At 41.7% G+C, this 21865-nt stretch overlaps 1 protein-coding gene across 7 annotated transcripts in view; it reads left to right on the top strand.

Annotated features, from left to right (window-relative positions):
- LOC137322503 (glutamate receptor 4) overlaps positions 1 to 21865 on the top strand; it is a 165470-nt gene that overhangs the window by 123231 nt on the left and 20374 nt on the right. For all 7 annotated transcript variants that reach the window (XM_067985432.1, XM_067985430.1, XM_067985429.1 and 4 more), the window contains 2 exons: positions 1234 to 1440; positions 9653 to 10026. In XM_067985432.1, coding sequence (XP_067841533.1) covers positions 1234 to 1440; positions 9653 to 10026 — 581 coding nt within the window. The remainder of the gene's footprint in view (positions 1 to 1233; positions 1441 to 9652; positions 10027 to 21865) is intronic.

Below are 21865 nucleotides of genomic sequence, written 5' to 3'. Positions count from 1 at the left end.
TCTGGTCAAATTCTGGGTGGTTTAATAGGCTACATGGCTGAGGCTAAATGAGTTACTGTCACTAGAAGTGCTTCTCAACACCTGAGCCCATTGAATTATTGACCACCTGGATTGATACTAACAATAATGAATTGCAAAGTGTGCACAATTGCGAAAGTCAAAGGATTACTGTAATAGCTTATTCTTCAACAATGCACGTCTTCATTAATGGGCCACGATTGTTAGAAAGGTCATATCTATCATCAAAAACTTGGCAGTTCTTGATCCCTTTCATTCTCAGATTCACACACAAGACCCTGCTGGATCCTGCATGGGCAAATTGATCAGCATCCTAATCTGTACTGTTCACAGAATCTTGGTCAGGTGAAGTTACCATCTCCGCCTGTTGGGTTTCAAGTGACTGGGAGAATAAATTTAATGAACCTTGGAATTCCCTCTGCCTTCCACGCACTCGCATAGTCAGACGCACTCTCATACATAATCATGGATCTGGGTTCATCCCAAGGTGTCTAACACAAGAAGATGCCAACAGCAGCGCAGAGAAAGAGCCCACATTGAAAAAATTATCCCAATGCATTTGGAAAGTGAACATAATCTTTTGAGACCAGACTTTACGTCAGGTCACTTGGAACCCAATGGACAGTGATGGCAGCTTCGCCTGACTCTTGTAATAAACATGGCCCATTAGGATTGGATCTGTAAGGCAGTTCTACAAAATGTAGAAGAGGCTAACAGTTCCTGTGAGGAATTTGGGCAATGTGGCACACAGAGGAATCCCAACCACTTTGAGAGCTGCATTTACACATTGTATTAAAACCTAAATTTTGAACAGGATTGTGCAGAAGTGTAAGTAAAGGGCTTTTAAATGCTAATGCAGGTGACTGTTAGTGCTCCTTGTGCTTCTTCAAGGAAGTTGTGGCACCTCATCAAATGCCCTCCAAGAACCAGACATAGTAAAATCATTATATTAGCATTCCAGTTACGTGCAGTCTTTCTTGATAAGACCTGCTGAGGTAAAACTTACATACACTGTAAATTGAATAAAAACAAGAAATTAAATATAATTTTTCTTTCATTGTGAATGATTTTTATCCTGAATGTAACTGGGAACAATGCCTATGCTACAGAGTTTTATCAGAGCCACTGCTGAGGAGGGCTTTTAAAGCGACTGACTAAATGAATTTAAACTTTTTTGTTGCGCTTTGCAGACTTAATCTGTTCTTTGGTTATCAGGAGGGTCCATATGTCATGCTGAAGAAAAATCATGACACTCTGGAAGGAAATGACAAGTATGAGGGTTACTGCGTGGATTTAGCTTCAGAAATTGCAAAGCACATTGGTATCAAGTACGAGCTTAAAATCGTTCCTGATGGGAAATATGGAGCAAGAGATCCAGATACTAAAATCTGGAATGGAATGGTGGGCGAACTTGTTTATGGAGTAAGTATCTTTTATACAATAGCTGGAAAAAGAAAAAAATTCTTCCAATATTTTTGGAAAGTAATTTGGGACATCTTGAGGTCATGAAAGGCACTATACAAATGCAAGTCTTTCTTTCTTTCTTTGAAATCCCTCTTGTCTGTTAATTTTAGTGCATTGGCTAATGCATTTGTATCAATTTCTTGCATGCACTATTGAACAAAGTTATTAACCCATATATTTTAAATGACTTTGTGAAAAAAGCATCTGAGGAATTTGGGCAATGTGGCACACACAGGAATTTCAACCTCTTTGAGAGCTGTCTATATACATTGTATTAAAACCCAGATTTAGCAAGATTGTATGAAAGTGTAAGGATAGGGCTTTTCTGTGTCTATAATTCTATATTAAACATGGGTTGGCCCTTTGTCTGCTCACTTGCAGTTTGTATTGCCAGTCCTAATTACCAAATGCTTAGGATGATGTTATAGACATCAAAATATCCGGAAGCAATAATACAGGTAAGTTTGAAATGTTTTCAGAAGTGAATGTCCAATAATCCAGTTATGAAATAAATGGGTCTTGAATTACCATAAGATTCTTTTGATCTCTTCAGTGAGAGATCAGCATTACCCATATAAACGGCCATTTTTAGCCATTTCCATCGTTTCTCCAGGGATTCTGCTGATCTGCTGCCAGGGAACCCCTGTGGAAATTCCAGCCGATGGTTGAAATAACTAAGCTGAATAGTAGGTGACCAGCAATATTAGTAATGCTATACGCAAGGGAGAGATTTGAGACAGAAGTACAATGTAAAGTTTATTACTCTGCTTCCCTTAATAATACACTACATTACATCAGACAATTTGGAAATGGACATGAAGATATGGGGTATAGAACTGAAAGAATCATATCTCCCTGCAGCACAATAGTGATGGTGCTTGTCAAGTTTCAGCTTTAGTGGAAGTGTTAAACCAGCAGCCCTTGGTAGTTTCAATTGAATCCTGACATTCATATCTCACTGGCAGATCTCTGCTTGTCAACAAGAGGTGCTATGGAGGAGTATCCAGGACTTAATTCTGAGAAACAATGTGATCACTGTATCCAACACAGTTACTCATTCTGTTTACTGGTGCTTATTTTGATTTTCATGATATTCTGAAAGCTTTAACTGATTTATGTTCAGTAGTTAGAGTATTGGTATTGAGTAAGGATGAGGCCTTTGAAAACACCCTTTCTCACTGTAGTAGCCAGCCTCTCATATCTATTAAATTTGATACTTGGAGTATGCATTTCATCGAAAACTTTCATGGTAACCTATGCCGTATGGGCAAACTCATTATACCAGCTGCATTACCAGTTATGCCTGTAGGTAGCCCAGTGATAGCAGTTTTCAATTTCAAAAGCATCACACCTTGCCTGGGACAAATTCACAGAAGGAGTGATTGTAATGATATAAGCAGACATTTTAAGTTTTGTTCTAAAAGACAAAGTTGACTTCAAAACTTAAAATAATTCCAGTGAAATGTTCTGCAATTCTGGGCACTGGCCACCTACATGTGTCCAATTAAAATCAATAGAGCTCCTTTCAACTGAATCAATGGAAAGACTGCAACAGCCAAGTCTTGGGTCCCGCTGAGAGGGAATGCTTGCAGGACCCCTCCCCCCAAGCACTGAATGCAGTTTAGGGACCTGCAGATGAAGTTAAACCACCCGCCCACCTCAAACCCCTTACTGGTGAAACGAATTTCAGGATCGGGGGGAGGGGAGGGAAGGTTTATCTGCCCCTCGCCTCTGTTCAGATGAAAGTCTGGGCAGCACCTCCCTTTATTTCCACTATCCATCCTCCTCCTCTGTTGTCCCCATCCTCTCCCCTCACCTCCTCCCATCCCCCTACCTTTCCCCTCGACTCCTTCCACTTCTCCCCTCATATCCCTCTCCCTCTATAGCTCCACATTCTTCTCCAATTATCCCCTGCTTTTTAACTCTGCTTGAGCTTAATATTGCACTTGATCTTGACTCCCTGAATACAAAGCCATGGGAGGTTGACTAATAATTATATTTTTCACAAAAGTGAAAAAGGACTCTTTTGCTAATCCCATGCACTTCTTAAAAATGTGCCAAAGCAACCACAGTACATTGGAGCACTATGTTACTTGCTATGATGTGGTCAGGTGCAACATTAGTTGAGACCCATGATACTCAGAAGATTTCCTTTGTGTTCTAGGGCGTAGCAAAATTGTAAATATGCTTATAGAAAATATATTTATGATTTCGCTATAACCAGCGCACAGAGGAAATCCACCCCTGATGCAACTCCCACCAGCGAGAACAAGGTCAAAAAGGATATCTGACTTCCCAAAAAAGGAGAGAGGGAAGTAAAGTTAGAAGATGATTCACCCTGGCTTGCTATTTTCACATCATGGATCGGCTACAGAGGAATGTTAACAGAAGTCTGGGAAAAAGGTTGTCCAGCTGCTGTCTCAGACAGGAAATGGAGCATGGCACAGGAAGACGTGGCAGAAGTAGCACCAAAGATAAAAATCAAACATTTATTGGAACTTACTAGAGTTTACATGAAGTTTTAATTCCCCTCCACTCACAAGAATATTCTTTTCATACTTTTGAAAATTATAAAAATTATGGATGGCCCTAAGAAAGGTGAGAGCGAGAAACCAGGTATTATAGACGAGTTAGCCTAACATCTGTTGTCGGGAAATTACTAGAGTCTATAATTAAGGATAGAGTGACTGAACACTTTGAAAATTTTCAGCTGATCAGAGAGAGCCAGCATGGATTTGTAAAGGGCAGGTCATGCCTGATGGACCTGATTGAATGTTTTGAAGAGGTGACTAAAGTAGTGGACAGGGGAATGTCAATGGATGTTGTTTACATGGACTTCCAGAAAGCATTCAATGAAGTCCATCATAACAGACTGTTGGCTAAAGTTGAAGCTCGTGGAATTGGGGGCAAATTATTGACCTGGTTGGGAAATTGGCTGAGAGGCAGAAGACAGAGTGCAGGGATAATGGGCAGGTACTCAAATTGGCAGGATGTGACAAGTGGTGTCCCACAGGGATCTGTGTTGGGGCCTCAACTATTCACTGTATTTATTAACAACTTAAATGATAGGATAGAGAGCCACATACCCAAGTTTGCCGATGACACAAAGATAGGCAGCATTGTGAGCTGTGTAGATGGAAGCATAAAATTATAAAGAGATATTAAGAGATATCATAAATGAATGGGCAAAACTCTGGCAAATGGATTTCAATGTAGGGAACTGCGAGGTCATTGACTTTGGACCTAAAAAGGATAGATCAGAGTCTTTCTAAATGGTGAAAAGCTCAAAACAGTGGAGGTCCAAAGAGACTTAGGTGTCCATGTACACATAGGAACATAGGAACAGAAGTAGGCCATTCAGCCCCTCGTGCCTGCTCCGCCATTTGATAAGATCATGGCTGATCTGTGATCTAACTCCATATACCTGCCTTTGGCCCATATCCCTTAATACCTTTGGTTGCCAAAAAGCTATTTATCTCAAATTTAAATTTAGCAATTGAGCTAGCATCAATTGCCGTTTGCAAAAGAGAGTTCCAAACTTCTACCATCCTTTGTGTGTAGAAATGTTTTCTAATCTCGCTCCTGAAAGGTCTGGCTCTAATTTTTAGACTGTGCCCCCTACTCCTAAAATCCCCAACCAGCGGAAATAGTTTCTCTCTATCCACCCTATCTGTTCCCCTTAATATCTTATAAACTTCGATCAGATCACCCCTTAACCTTTGAAACTCTAGAGAATACAACCCCAATTTGTGTAATCTCTCCTCGTAACTTAACCCTTGAAGTCCGGGTATCATTCTAGTAAACCTACGCTGCACTCCCTCCAAGGCCAATATGTCTTTCCGAAGGTGCAGTGCCCAGAACTGCTCACAGTACTCCGGGTGCGGTCTAACCAGGGTTTTGTATAGCTGCAGCAAAACTTCTGCCCCCTTGTACTCCAGTCCTCTAGATATAAAAGCCAGCATTCCATTTGCCTTCTTGATTATTTTCTGCACCTGTTCATGATACTTCAATGATCTATGTACCTGAACCCCTAAGTCCCTTTGGACATCCACTGTTTTTAACTTTTTACCATTTAGAAAGTACCCTGTTCTATCCTTGTTTGATCCAAAATGGATGACCTCACATTTGTCTACATTGAATTCCATTTGCCACAGTTTTGCCCATTCACCTAATCTATCAATATCCCTTTGTAATTTTATGTTTTCATCTACACTGCTTACAATGCCACCAATCTTTGTGTCATTGGCAAACTTAGATATGAGACTTTCTATGCCTTCATCTAAGTTGTTAATAAATATTGTGAATAATTGAGGCCCCAAGACAGATCCCTGCGGGACTCCACTAGTCACATCCTGCCAATGTGAGTACCTTCCCATTATCCCTACTCTCTGTCGCCTTTCGCTCAGCCAACTTCCTAACCAAGTCCGTACTTTTCCCTCGATTCCATGGGCTTCTATCTTAGCTAACAGTCTCTTATGTGGGACCTTATCAAATGCCTTCTGGAAGTCCATATAAATAACATCCATTGACATTCCCCTGTCCACTACTTTAGTCACCTTTTCAAAAAATTCAATCAGGTTTGTTTCCCAACTGTGTTGTTTAAGGTAACTACAGTACAAAAGGTTATAAAATCATCAGCGCATTTTAGCAATTGTCTCTTTGGGAATATTTTAGGTTTTTTGCCCCAGGAGACTTGTGTGAAGGACGCAGAGTAATGAGCTTGATGTACATAGTAGACAATGTCCTTTCTTCATAAATCCACTGCATCTCTGAAGGAGGTTTTCAGAAGTGCCTGCTGAAATGTTCTGCATGTGGTATTGATTGGCTCCACCATGCAGAGGAAGGAGCCGTTCTGGTTTAACCTCTTAATGTGCTCCCACTGGAAGCTGACAGACTGCACACTATTCAAACAGTACAGACTTCCCCTGACACCATCAAAGCAAACAAAAACGCCTTGGTTGTTACTAATCGCACTCCTGTTACTAGAAAGCTAGCAGTATTATCTTTCAGTAGAAAATAAGTCAAGGGAATTAAAAAAACACCCTTAGCAAATGTATGTTCAGTTCTATAGTTGAAATTATACTTAAAAATGTGAATACGTTTCCTTATTTTGTTTTATTTTGATATGTTGTTCCGTTTTTCTTTTTAAAAATTCAGCTTTTCCTCTGCTGAACAAATTGACTCTTGCTGGGGTTTGGTTCCATGGGTGTCTTTTACTACTTTATCCATGTGACCATTTTATGTGTGAGTCTAGACAGAGTTTTAGCAGGCTTTTCAAGTTTGGAGGGTATTATCGCCAAGCCCAAACCTGTCCTCATGTGACAAGTGCACAAGTGCACTTTCCAGCAGCAGTCACTGGACAACAGCAAGGGATGGGAACTCTGAGTGATTTCTCCTCTATCTGTGTATCTCAACCATAGCCCTGGCTGAGAGCAACTGTCCAGCTAGGGTTGCCAACTCTGATTGGTGGCATTCCTGGAGGTTTGATCACGTGACTTTCTGGCCACGTTATATTTGACTGTATGACATCTGGTCACATGACATCCAAGTTCCAAGAACCAGGAGGCACCCCGTGAACAGCTGAAGAGGGGAAACTGAGGGTGGGGGAATGACTTTCAAAGGAAAAGCTAGAGGTGAGAGGAACTTTGATTCCACCAGTAACAATTAGTAATTCACTGAAATTGCACTGAAAACTAATAGTAATACTGGTAAGGCTCAGATTCCCCTCAAAGTAATACAATAACTCACTGATAGTCTATATGTAACTGGTAGTAACAGATGTAATGCCCCGATATTCTACCTGTAACTAGTAGTAATCCTATAAGCCACTGATATTCACCCTGAAACTACAAACAAAATCCCCTTGTACTGCACAAAGTGCGGAACGGCTTCCCAATCAATGCCACTTTTAATAGGCCCGATCTCTTTCCCTATCTCCTTGGACTCTGGTTTGGATTCAGGTTCTGTGTGAAGGTAACAACTCTGAACCGCGAGCCTCAGTCAGAGCCAATCTGTACTTGGACTTCAAATATCAAAACTGGCCGACACAGACTGTTCTGAACCAAACTAAGAGATCACACAAAGGGCTGTGGTGTTTGAGGCGCTTCTCACAGGGCATATCGTCCTGAACTCAGCTCAGCACCAACATTTCTAAACCACTCGCCTGAAAAAAGGAGAGTTTTCATAGAATTATAGAAATTACAGCACAGGAAGAGTCCATTCGGCCCCCGATGCCTGAGCTGGTGCTGGAGCTCTCTCTTGTAACCTCATTCCCCCCAGATCCCTTTATATTCCTCCTTTACAAATTCCCATTCCCTTTTAAATAATGTTCTAATTTATACCTCAATAGCCATGTGGTGAAGTATCCCATAGTCCAGTAGCCCTCAGTTCAAGAACCTTCCTTCTATCTTCCTCCTTGGTTCTTCCAGTGAAAATCCTCAGACTCCGTCCTCTTGTTCCCCATTTGCCCACCAGTTGAAACAATCTTTGTAAGGTTCCCTACGTTCCACTCACCCCTTTACTGGCTGCTCCTCTCTCGGCACCACTCCCACTCACCATATTGCTGCTGCTGCTGTTCTGGCTCTGCAGAAAATGCTAGTTCCCACACCCAACCCATTTCCCTTCTCTCCCCTTCATTCAAGCCCCAATCCCCCAACCTCCAGTCCCCCTCTTTCCCTAATGCCCCCATCCCTTGACCCCCATTTTCATCTTCCTCTTCCTCTCTCCCAATTTACCAGTCTATCTCCCCAGTCACCCTCTCTGTCCCTGACCCCCTAACCCCATTCCCCGGTCTCCGTCTTCACTGAGCCCCCATCGCCCAGTCTTCCTCTCTCTCAAGCCCCGTCTCCCTCCTCCCCCAAGTCCCAGTCACCATCTCTCCCCTTTGCTCAAGTATCAATCCCCCAACCCCCAGTCCCCCTCTCTCCCCAATCTGCCTCTCCCCCAAGTCCCCATCATCCAATTTCCCTCTCTCCCCAACCCCCCATCCCCTGATCCCCAATCTCCATCCCCCGACGGGGGTGGGCCGCTGCTATGTGAAATTTAAAGCACGAAGATCTTCCAGGCTAAGTGGTGCATTTATTCTCTAAGGTATTGGTGAAGCCCTTCCTCCTTTTGTTAATCTCCCCAAGGCCATGTACCATTTGTCAGCTGGGAGGATAGACAGGCGACCTTGTTTCAGGCCTCTCTACCCATTAGTATTGATTCAGCCCTGAGGAGGTGTAAGAGAGTGCCTTCTGACCCCAATTTGTTTGCATTAAAATAATTGACAGCCTTCCTCCTGATGAAATGCAGCCTGACTTAGCAGGAATATTTTTACATCAATAACGTTGCATTTATGCTTGCTGTGCATCTTCTACATTTAGCGTACATGAAAATTAGGTCGTGTTCTTACAAATTATACTGACAAGTTGGGATTTTTAATAGTAAATAATTTAGTGTTTTAGGGCTAGTGCTGGCAATGACATTCTGAAACTCTGGTCCCAGTCTCAGGAGCAGTAGTCCAGGTATACTGACGATAGCAGTGCTGGAAATCTGGCAGGCTCCACTGACTCACCAGTATTGTCTTCACTCTGCCATACAGGCCTACTCTGGGCCACAATCAGATCCCAATCAGCTTCCCTGCTCAATGGAGAGTATTTGTATCAAGATATAACGTGATGGTCATATGTTACAGCATTGAGACATTTATTATCTGCTTTAGTGTGCTTTCTAAAGGGACTGTTAATCTAGGTTTACAAGTGTAAGTGAGTACAAATGAGTATCTTTCCTATAGATGCATCTAACTACTGATAAAATGCCCTCTAGACAAATCGCAGAGGACACTGTAATAATTTTTAGAATTTGTTTGAATATAGCAAAACTGCAAAAATGCACAACACATCTATAATTGAGAGGATGGGGCCTCCAGGCACCTTGTTTTCATTCTTTCTTACAAATTGGGGTGTCAGAGAACTGGTAAAATGAATGAACAATGAGTAAATCATATAGTGTAACCATCCACATTGCACTTCTTGAAATATTAAATTTTGAAATCTTAAAGAAAGCAGATTAAAGTAACTGCACCTTTGGAGGTCGGAGATTGTCTTTTAAGAGTTGACTGCACTGGTGTCATCTACCCCATGTGTACTTTAAGATATGTGTTTAAAAAAGATTTTCCCCCATTTCACAGAGAGCACAGATTGGTGTGGCACCACTGACTATTACTTTAGTACGAGAGGAGGTCATCGACTTTTCCAAGCCCTTTATGAGCCTGGGCATTTCCATCATGATCAAGAAGCCACAGAAGTCCAAACCTGGCGTCTTCTCCTTTCTTGACCCATTGGCGTATGAAATTTGGATGTGTATCGTCTTTGCCTACATTGGAGTCAGCGTGGTACTGTTCCTGGTCAGCAGGTTTAGCCCTTATGAGTGGCACACTGAAGAGCCAGAAGATGGACAAGATGCATCGCCGAGTGATCAACCGCCCAATGAGTTTGGCATCTTTAACAGTCTTTGGTTTTCTCTGGGTGCCTTTATGCAGCAAGGATGCGATATTTCGCCAAGGTTGGTCATTTATCTATTAACTCTGTGCATTTTATGGTCAAGCCTGATGCCATGGTGCATATACATTACCTTTTCCCCCTTCAATATAAGTATACCCTTTGTAAAATTTATTTGAATGCTTCCACAAACGGTAAGGTTCCAAGAGAAATTGCTGCTTCTTTATAGATAAGTGAAATGTGTGAATGACCTCTATACTATCATTTACACATTTCTGCACGTAAATTATATACACCATGCGTAGACCGTAAAATGCATAAAGTTATGCTGACTTTGTCCCCTTGGAGGACTACCGTGTGTTTGCTGCATACCTTATTTTACGGTCAACCGTCCAGGTGTATATAAAATTTCACTTCTTTCTGATCTGCACCCATTTCTGAAATGAAAAAAATTGAACTCTAATGACCAAAGTTTATTGCTGAATGATTTTTCAGTATTCAAACACAGGAGCTCACTTTCGACCATGTGTGAATATATATCGATCATATATGAAAAATCTTACATCTGCATGCACTTCCTGTCAACTTTTTCCATTATAAATTCCTATGTCCACATTTATAATGGAAACTGTCTATAGAACTTGTCACACTGTAACTATACTTTCCTGCCAGTGGAGGCAGTGATTCTCAGTTTAGCTCCCATGGAAGATCTACTGTATTCATAGATTTTTTTTTTTAAATTACCCTTATACATTTTACAAAAATAAACTAGGGCTATAAAATGATTTAACATAATATGTCCCAGTGAAAAATGTACTGTCCCTTTATTTGTACACTGCATCCATGTTTAAGTTGTTCGAGACACAGTTAAGCAGAGGTTCTAAAACAAGTATAGACAGAGATGATGAACTACCTTGGGGAATATGGTGGTTAATGGGACTGAAAATCGATAAATCCCAAGGACCTGATGATCTACATCCCAGGGTTTTGAAAGAGGTGGCTAAAGAGATAGTGGATGCATTGGTTGTCATCTTCCAAAATTCTATAGATTCTGGAATGGTTCCAGCAGATTGGAGGGTAGTAAATGTAACCCCACTATTTAAGAAAGGAGGGAGAGAGAAAACAGGGAACTATAGACCTGTTAGCCTGACATCAGTAATAGGGAAAATGCTAGAATCTATTATAAAGGATGAGATAACAAGACACTTAGAAAATAATAATAGGATTTGGCAGAGTCAACAAGGATTTATGAAAGGGAAATCATGTTTGACAAACCTATTGGAGTTCTTTGAGGATGTAACTAGTAGAATAGATAAGGGGAAACTAGTGGATGTGGTGTATTTGGATTTTCAGAAGGCTTTCAATAAGGTCCCACACAGGAGGTTGGTGAACAAAGTTAGAGCACATGGAATTGGGGGTAATATACTGGCATGGATTGAGAATTGGTTAACAGACAGAAAACAGAGAGTAAGAATAAATGGGTCTTTTTCAGGTTGGCAGACTGTGACTAGTGGGGTACTGCAGGGATCGGTGCTTGGGCCCCAGCTATTCACAATCTATATCAATGATTTGGATGAAAGGACCAAATGTAATATTTCCAAGTTTGCTGATGACACAAAACTAAGTGGGAATATGAGTTGTGAGGAGGATGCAAAGAGGTTTCAAGGGGATTTAGACAGGCTAAGTGAGTGGGCAAGAACATGGCAAATGGAATATAATGTGGGAAAATATGAAGTTATCCACTTTGGTAGGAAAAACAGGAATGCAGAGTATTTTTTAAATGGTAAGAGATTGGGAAATGTTGATGTTCAAAGGGACCTGGGTGTCCTTGTACATGAGTCACTGAAAGCTAACATGCAGGTGCAGCAAGCAATTAGGAAGGCAAATGGTATGTTGGCCTTTATTACAAGAGGATTTGAGTACAGGAGTAACATGTCTTACTGCAATTATATAGGGCCTTGGTGAGACCACACCTGGAGTATTGTGTACAATTTTGGTCTTCTTACTTAAGAAAGGATATACTTGCCATGGAGGGAGTGCAACAAAGGTTCACCAGACTGATTCCTAGGATGGTGGGATTGTCGTATGATGAGAGATTCAGTGGACGAGGCCTGTATTCTCTAGAGTTTAGAAGAATGAGAGGTAATCTCATTGAAACATACAAAATTCTTACAGGGCTCAACAGGGTAGATGCAAGGAGGATGTTTCCCCTGGCTGGGGAATCTAGAACCAGGTCACAGTCTTAGAATAAAGGATAGGCCATTTAGGACTGAGATGAGGAGAAATTTCTTCACTCAGAGGATGGTGAATCTTTGGAATTCTCTACCCCAGAGGGCTGTGGAGGCTCGGTAATTGAGTACATTCAAAACAGGGATCGATAGATATCTAGATATTAAAGGCATCAAGGGATATGTGGATAGTGCAGGAAAATGGCGTTGAGGTAGATCAGCCGTGAGCTTGTTGAATGGTGGAGCAGGCTCGAGGGGCCGGATGGCCTACTCCTGCTCCTGTTTCTTATGTTCTTATGTTCCAAAGCTACTGAGACAAAGGGTGGGTCATCTGTGGAATGAATTTGTTAGAGCTGAATAGTATATGGATTGCAAAATTGAACTAATATCTTGGAGTTTTTCTTGATTACATTTGGAAGTCTGGGAGAAATTTCACAGACCTCCATCACCTCCCTCAGGAAATTAAGTGGGTTGGATTGAGTTCATAGTTGTACAGGGTCTATGAAAGGAAGGTGCCTGTTAGGTCAAAAAAGCTTTTCCCATTTTCTTCCATTTCTTTGCCAGCTTTCAGTTTTGTACAATCAGCTTCAGTTTCTTTCAACACAATGGGCAGAGCTAAGAAATAAGCACATATATATTCCAGTGCTGACATTCACTGAGGTTGGCAGAAAATTGGGAATAAAAGACCTGCAGTTGCTTTGATGTTTTTTTAAATTCGTTCATGCGATGTGGGCGTCGCTGGCGAGGCCGGCATTTATCACCCATCCCTAATTGCTCTTGAGAAGGTGATGGTGAGCCGCCTTCTTGAACCGCTGCAGTCCGTGTGGTGAAGGTTCTCCCACAGTGCTGTTAGGAAGGGAGTTCCAGGATTTTGACCCAAAGACGATGAAGGAACGGCGATATATTTCCAAGTCGGGATGGTGTGTGACTTGGAGGGGAACGTGCAGGTGGTGTTGTTCCCATGTACCTGCTGCTCTTGTCCTTCTAGGTGGTAGAGGTCACGGGTTTGGGAGGTGCTGTCGAAGAAGCCTTGACGAGTTGCTGCAGTGCATCCTGCGGATGGTACACACTGCAGCCACTGTTCGCCGGTGGTGAAGGGAGTGAACGTTTAGGGTGCTGGATGGGGTGCCAATCAAGCGGGCTGCTTTGTCCTGGATGGTGTCGAGCTTCTTGAGTGTTGTTGGAGCTGCACTCATCCAGGCAAATGGAGAGTATTCCATCACACTCCTGACTTGTGCCTTGTCGATGGTGGAAAGGCTTTGGGGAGTCAGGAGGTGAGTCACTCATCGCAGAATACCCAGCGTCTGACCTGCTCTTGTAGCCACAGTACTTATATGGCTGGTCCAGTTAAGTTTCTGGTCAATGGTGACCCCCAGGATGTTGATGGTGGGGGATTCGGCGATGGTAATGCCGTTGAATGTCAAGGGGAGGTGGTTAGACTCTCTCTTGTTGGAGATGGTCATTGCCTGGCACTTGTCTGGCACAAATGTTACTTGCCACTTATCAGCCCAAGCTCATTCTGACTGTGGGTGGCCTAAATAAAACATGGAGGTTGATTAGGAATTGGCGAAAGGAGGAAATAACAGATACTAGCTTTGGGAATGATATTGAGTTGTGGAAATGTACAGAATATACTACCCAGGGATCAGTGCTAGGGCTCTACTGTTTCTAATCTACATAAATGATCTGGATTCTGAAAAACACATTTACAGATGTTATCATACTAGGGAAGGCAGCAGAGTCTAATGAGGCAACCAAGGAGTTACAGAAGACCCTAGATAATGTTCACAAGTGGGTGATCTAGAGCAGGTGATAGTTAAAACAAAATAAGTGCAAGGTCTTACACATTAAAAGAAAAAATATGGGGCATAATTAATGGTGTTTAACTAGCTAGAGAACAAGCTGAAGGAAACCTAGATGGGGTAATGGACTCAACTCTGACCATGTGTACTCTTTGCAAAGCAGCAATCAATAAAGCAAACAGCATGCTGAGCTATAATGCCAAATCAGAATAGTATAAATGCTGGTGCTGAAAGGTTTTCTGGTCGAGCCGCATTTTGCATAATCCATTCAGTTGTGATCACCAAAGCACAAAGGAAACATCCATTCCCTAGAAGTGGTGCAGGGAAGGGCCACAAGGCCGATCCCTGGTGATAGGGAACTTATAAGGAAAGTTTAAAAAAACCTTAGGCTCTTCAGTGATGAAAGAGAATAAATGAGAAGGGAAACTGACAAAAGCAGAATTGAAAAGATTGATCCTATGCTCGGTTTCAAGTTAAACCACAGTTGCAGGACATAGGGACCTGGATACAAACAGGTAAAAAGCAACTTTGAGACTGATATCAGTAATCCTTTGCACAAAGAGTGATTAATACCTGGAATGGTCCTCCTGGTACTGCTGTGGAGGCAAAAAGTCCAGAGTTATTTAAGAGACAGTTAGATGCTGTAATGGTGAATCATTGTCCTCTATGGAAGGATGAAGAAGATGAGCTGAATAGCCTCCACTATCGTTTTACCTTTGTGATCCAGCAATGCTATGGTTTATATAAATCAAAAGGCTTTCATTTCTTTAATGTGCAGATGTTATGTGACCATCAATTTAGGATTATATACGTTAATACCTGTTTTCATGGGAATACCTATAGTTCATATATCCTACATCAATCTAGCATAATTAAGTTCTTCCAAGGGACGGTAAGATTGGACAGCTAACTGCTGAGAGATAGTAGCTACACATTGCAACTGTGGCTCATGACACCTCTGCACAACACATACACTAGAGCTGAGGTGCAGTACAATAAGGTCCATGCCCGGACCAGGGTGATGGTTGAGCAAGCCTTTGGTGTGCTCCAACAGCAGCTCAGTGATCATCGCCATTCTGCTGGCTGCTTCATGAATGACTCTGAAAAGGTAATCAACATTTTCCTGCATTCTGTACAAAATTGCCATTGACAGTGGCATCAGCATGCAAATCACCGATGATCAGCAAGCACTAGGGATTAGGAATGTAAGGTGGGTTTACTGGCAGCAAGAGAATGGTGGCGTCTTTGTCTTTTGTTGGCTGCAATCATACAAATCCTATCTGCTTGTCTATTGTTTTCCTGCATCTTACCAGTAACCTATATGTTGATATCTCTTGATGTTTACAAAAATAGCATAAGCAGCACAATGTTTTAATTAGTGACAGTTGGGGTGGCCAATAAGTATAGCCCACATCCTAAGAACAAATAAAAATAAAATAATTTAACTTTAATGTACAGGTCCACGTGTATACCCTAAATGTCTCTGCGCCTTTAATGTAGTTTAGGTGCTTGACTATGATATGTCAAATTATGACTAGTTATGTGCAAATATTTATTTGTTGCACATTGGAAGTGGTGCTACCATGTAACTGGATGAGATGAGTTTACTGTGTGTATAGCCTTAGCCCATTCTTGTGTACCCCCTGATGACTAGTGATCAGCACTGGCAGTAGCCTGATAGCATCTTACCCTAACTCAGTGGTAGCACTCTAACCTCTGAGTCAGAAGGTCATAGTTTCACACTCCAGGATTTGAACATGTAATCTAGGCTGACACATAATCTAGTGCAGCACTGAGGGAACGTTACATTGACCGAGCTGCCGTCTTTCGAATGAGATGTTAAACGGCGATCATCTCGTAGGCCAGCAGCAGGTCTGAGTTTTTTTTGTAGGCCCGGGAAGGGGGCACTCATGTTCCTCCTGTTCCACAAAAATAAAAATGAATAATTTCTGCACCCATTATTTGAGCAGCTTCCAGCGGTCCCTTTAAGGACTGCGGGTTAAGCCGTCAACCCATTGTTACCTTGTGAAATGCAATCAGGACCCCACTGCAGGTGCAGGAACCCGATTTGTATACTTAAGCAGCCTCCCACTGGAAACAGGGATTGTAATCGGGCGGGTTCTACAACAGGTGGTTATTCCGCTCTGTCAGATTACGGCTCTTGCGGCAAAGTTGGAAATTACCCCAATATTTAGTTCGCAGATATGAATGACCTATCAAAAATAAGACTTGATACATTTATTTTTCATAAATAAGAGGTTTTTATAATTGGATCTCAGTGGAGGGTAAAAAAAATCAATTCTCACTCCCATTGAGAAACTGCATGAACTATAATTTACTGTTTCTCTTCATCTGTCTGAGTGATGACTTCATGCTTTATTTGTATGATTATATTGAGGACATTTTGTAAGTTGCTAATTAATGGCATATGCTGCTTTCATTTTTCAATATATGTAACATTTGCAATATAGTTGTCGCAGTAAATACATTTACTCTTCATTCCTATTCCAGTACATTTCTAAACCAGGCAGGCTGTGTCCTTGAAATTATTTTGAAGGTCATCTTGAAATTGTTTGAATTTTAGTCAGTGACATAGGCTGAAGGTGCTCCCAGGGCCACTATAGAGCATACAAATCGTAATAGTTTGCTTTAATGGCCTCTGCATTCTGGGTGAAATTATCCAAGATGTTATGTCACATACAACAGGGATTTATTGGAAAATGGCAGGTGCAGTGTCCATGATTGCCTGTGCATTCATTTCAATGGACAATAAATCACAGGCAGTGCTCCTGTGATTTTCCAATAAGCCACCCATTGTATGCAAAGCAACAGAATGTTACCAGGGCTCCATGGGTTAAATTATGAGGAGAGATTACATAAACTAGGCTTGTATTCCCTGGAATATAAACAGTTAAGGGGTGATTTAAGTGATGTTTTTTAGGATTTTGAAAGGAATTGATAGGGTAGATAGAGAGAAACTTTTTCCACTGGTGGGGCAGTCTAGGACAAGTGGACATAACCTTAAAATCAGAGCCAGACCATTCAGGAGAGAAATTAGGAAACACATATTTACGCAAAGGGTGGTAGAAGTGTGGAACTCTCTCCTACAAAAAGCAGTAGATGTTAGCTCAATTAATAATTTTAAATCTGAGATTGATGGATTTTTGCTAGCCAAGGGTATTAAGAGATATGGAGACAAGGCAGGTGGATGGAGTTAGGATTCAGAGCAACTATGATCTAATTGAATGGCAGAACAGGCTCGAGGGGCTGAATGGCCTACTCCTGTTCCCATGTTCCTATGTTCCTATGCGGGGTCTCAGAAACTTTCACCCTCTGTCATTACAGCTAAGTACTTGAATAAGTAGATTTCTGTCCTGAATGTTTTTTTGCTGTGTGTTTTTCTGTGAGGAGAGGAATGTCAGTGCTGGGGAATGGAACACTTTTCTACTTATGGCAGCACTCTCCAATCAAGTTTAACATTGTCAGTTGCAAAGTAAAGCTTCCTCTGTTCAGTCCCAACAACTTGCTTTAATCCCAACCTCAGAAAAGCACCTCATATATATCATATCATCACTATTCTGTGTTGCCATTGATTTGATAAACAGATCTATGAGTGAGCGACAAGTAGCAACCTCTTAAAAAAAATATCAGCTTGAAAATTACTATGAGTGACTGTAAAACAGTGGCTCTGCTGGCTGTCAAGTCCTGCAGGAGAACACACATGGGAAATAAGGGCATAGTCATGCAAACACCTAATGCACTCATATCAAATTCCTCTCTCCACTATTTTAACGGAGGTATTAAAGCTGTTTCTGTTAAAATAGCAAAGAGAAATTTGACATGAGCATGTTAAGCATTCACACAATAACATCACCAATAGTAATTTCTAATAACTAACATGTTTTAACATCTCTCAAAATAAATACATTGAAAATCGAGTTCGCAGTAAGTAACTTATTTAATTAGAAACTTTTAAATAGTGAATATACTTTACTATGAGACAAGGAAGTAAAACACAAAGATGGCATGTGTGTCATTCAGGATTGTATGTCACAATGAGTCACTGAATTGTTCATTAATCAAAGCACAAAGCTCTGTAAATGGCTGTCAGCCCAGGCTCCCATTGATAAAAAGTACAGCTGGAAGACATGTTTGTATTTGTACCTATTGAACACACATCTGTGTTCACTGTGAGTCGGACCTCTACCAAAATTTAGACTATCACGTTACTAGGGCACATTACTATCGCATTCATAACCTAGACAAAATCTCATCTGAAAGCAGCCAGCTATATTTTAATTTGCTATGTGTTTTGAAGAGCTGATATCTAAAGCCATTGAAAAATCAACTATGTTTGTTAGAGTAGCTTCCATACATTCAGTTTTAATTTGAAATGTTCTTTTTTGCACTACTTCCTGTCTCTTGAAAAATTTCCGCAGTTTTGAAAGTGAGCCATAAATCCCAGGCCGATTACACAGAATACAAAATTGCAGACAACTAGCAGTAAATCAGATAATGCTGCCACATATAATTTGATCGCATATATTCACTGAGTTTGAAATACACTCACAGATATTCTACTTATGCTTTCAGTCCTTTATCACCTCCATACTTCACTGGTTAAAGGCATTGTTACTCATTAACTTTAGTTGTAGGCCACAATCTCAAGCAATGTTTTGTTTGAGAGTCAGTATTAGAAATGCAAGCTACACTAAGGAGTGACAGGATGCAAACTGACTACAGCATATCTGCCTTGGGGTGTTGCCAAGTGGCCCTTTTAGGTGTACTAAAACCTAACCTAAACCTCTCTGCCTCTCTACCTCACTCTCCACCTTTAAGTCGCTCCTTAAAACATACGTCTTTGACCAAGCTTTTGGTCACCTGTTCCTAATATCTTTTTATGTGGCTTGGTGTCAAATTTTGTCTGATAACGCTCCTCTGAAGTGCCTTGGGATGTTTTAACTATGTTAAAGGTGCTATATAAATGCAAATTATTGTTGTTGTTGTATGTTGTGATAGCCGCATTCCTAACATTGCAGTAAAGCAAGAGAATAGGAGGGATAGCACTAAATCCCAGCTCAAATAACATCCGACAGCTCAAAGGGCCATAATGGAGGTTCAGAGATAATGGTAGGAATCTTACAACACCAGGTTATAGTCCAACAATTTTATTTTAAAATCACAAGCTTTCGGAGATTATCTCCTTCGTCAGGTGAGTGAGTGAATGAGAGGTTCTTAAATCGCATATCTTATATTAGGCTGGGACACCATCACACCAATCAAAGGTGTCGTTGGTGTTCAGACAGGTTAGCCACGGAAAACAGTAGGTCCCAGTATACTGAATACACAATGGGTCAAATTACACAGACAGAAAGAAAGAGGCCCGAAAGGCAGAGAGAGAGAGATAATTTCCAGTTGTATTAAAAACAGATAACTTTTTTTTCCTGCTGGTGGGGTTACATGTAGCGTGACATGAACCCAAGATCCCGGTTGAGGCCATCCTTATGGGTGCGGAACTTGGCTATCAATTTCTGCTCAACGATTTTGCGTTGTCGTGTGTCTCTGAAGGAGATAATCTCCGAAAGCTTGTGATTTTAAAATAAAATTGTTGGACTATAACCTGGTGTTGTAAGATTCCTTACATTTGTCCACCCCAGTCCATCACCGGCATCTTCACATCAGAGATAATGGGGTAGAAGTTGGGGCACACCCATTTTTTGGCATGTGGGAGGCGCAGTGTACAATCCCTGCGCCTGAACGGTAAGGCCCGAGGTGCCCCGAATGTTGTGCCTCGGGCCTCATTTCCATCAAGCCGGCGTGATGTAAACAGCCAGCTGACGGAGCGTCAACAAAGATCAAGCCGCTGCTAGTGTCGTAGCGGCCCTCGGGTAAGTGAAGCTGGGTCAAGGAGAAACTGACGACGAGGGGGTGAGGGGATCGAAGGCCATGGAGGGGGTTTGGAAGCTGGGAGGGGAGAATGGAGGCCGGGCTGGAGATCGCAAGCCAGAGGGGGAATGGAGGCCAGGATGGAGATTGGAAGCCAGAGGGGGAATGGAGGCCAGGATGGAGATTGGAAGCCAGAGGGGGAATGGAGGCCAGGATGGAGATTGGAAGCCAGAGGGGGAATGGAGGCCAGGATGGAGATTGGAAGCTGAGGGTAGGGGGGGAACAGAGGCTGGGGAGGGAGATAGGAGACCAGAGTGATCGGAGGCCAGGGGGGAGTCAGGGAGATCAAAGGCTGGGGGGGGGGGGCGCAGAGGCCACGGAGGGGATCAGAGGCCATGGGGATTGGAAGCCGTAGGGGGGGGTCTGAGTTATGAGGAAAGACTAGAGAAACTTGGGCTTTTCATCCTATCTGAGAGATGAACTTCCAGAAGTATATAAGATAGTTTAGGGAATGGAAAAGGTCAATCTAGAATGCTGCTTTAAATTAAACTGTAGGAGTAGGACAAGCGGACACAGGTTCATACTAGTAAAAGATAACTAGGACTGATATCAGGAAGTTCTTCTTCATGCAAAGAGTGTTCAACACCAGGAATGGACTTCCAGGAGAGTAGTGGAGTTAAAAACCCCAGAATCATTTAAGAAACATTTTGATGCAGCAATGGGAAGAGTGTAAGGTTGTTCTGGATGGAGGAATTAAGATGGACTGTATGACCTTTCTCATCCATAAGTATCTTGTGATAATGGATATTTAGGGCAGTCAGGGTTTCTGGAAGAGTCTGCACTGAAATTACTCATGGGCTATGATATTGGTGCCTGCAGCAATTAATCTTTCTGGCAACAAAATACATATCTGGATTCCAGAAACAAATGTTTCATAAGCTAAGTTCTAAGAAAATGAATTAAATAAATTAAAATGTAACCCAGAACACATCAAGAGATAAGGATCTACACAACAGTACTTACCATAGAACTACCTGCTCCTTTAAATAAATGCCAGTGTTATTTTGCAGTAATAATTGCTTTGAAAAGAAAAACAGAGGACATGTCTCCCAGAGTTTAACCGTGTGAATTTCCAAGAATGAGGCTACTCCTCCAAAAATCAAATATAATTATTTTCCTAAACCCTTCCACCTTGCTTTAACTTTACCCATCTTCAAAAGCCTCCTAAAAACCTACTCTTAGACCTTGCCTTTGAACTCTGCTCCCGATTATTCCAATTCCTGCTCAGTGTCTAAATTCTCACTTTCTTCTGAAGTACCATTAAGACATTTTTCTATCTTCAAGGCACTATAAAAGTGTACATTGGCCATTTGCAAGTGTGAAGTTCTACCTGCTATGAAGTAGTGCTGTTGCTAATTTTGACAATTCTGAGCACCGCCAGAAGTGGTCTGAGCAGTAGGGAGAATGCCATCCAGTATTGAAGTGGAATTGACTGCAAAACATCCCCATTCTGCTTCGCTACTTTATGTGGTCCCCATAGCACTGTACCTGGACAATACCCTGTTAAAATAAACTTCTAATACATGCTTCCTCCATAATCGATAAGGGAAAATTTATTCAAAGAAAAGTTGTAGTTTTCTTAATCAAAATGTAATCAGCGTTCCTGCTCCAGCTATTTGCTTTTGTTCTCAGCGGATATTTACATGCCATGGGCAGTTGAACCTGCAATAAATTAATTATAGAAGCCTTTATTTCATGGAATCATACAGCATAGAAGGAGGCCATTCAGCCCATCGTGCCTGTGCTGGCTCTTTGAAAGAGCTATCCAATTAGTCCCACTTCCCTGCTCTTTTCCCATAGCTCTGCAAATTTCTTCTTTTCAAGTATTTCTCCAACTCCCTTTGGAAAGTTACTATTGAATCTTCTTCCACCACCCTTTCAGGCAGAACATTTCAGATCATAACAACTCACTGCGTAAAAATATTTC

The sequence above is a fragment of the Heptranchias perlo genome, chromosome 6 (genome assembly GCF_035084215.1).
Source record: "Heptranchias perlo isolate sHepPer1 chromosome 6, sHepPer1.hap1, whole genome shotgun sequence".
Lineage (NCBI taxonomy): Eukaryota > Metazoa > Chordata > Chondrichthyes > Hexanchiformes > Hexanchidae > Heptranchias > Heptranchias perlo.
This window is presented reverse-complemented; position numbering and strand designations above follow the sequence as displayed.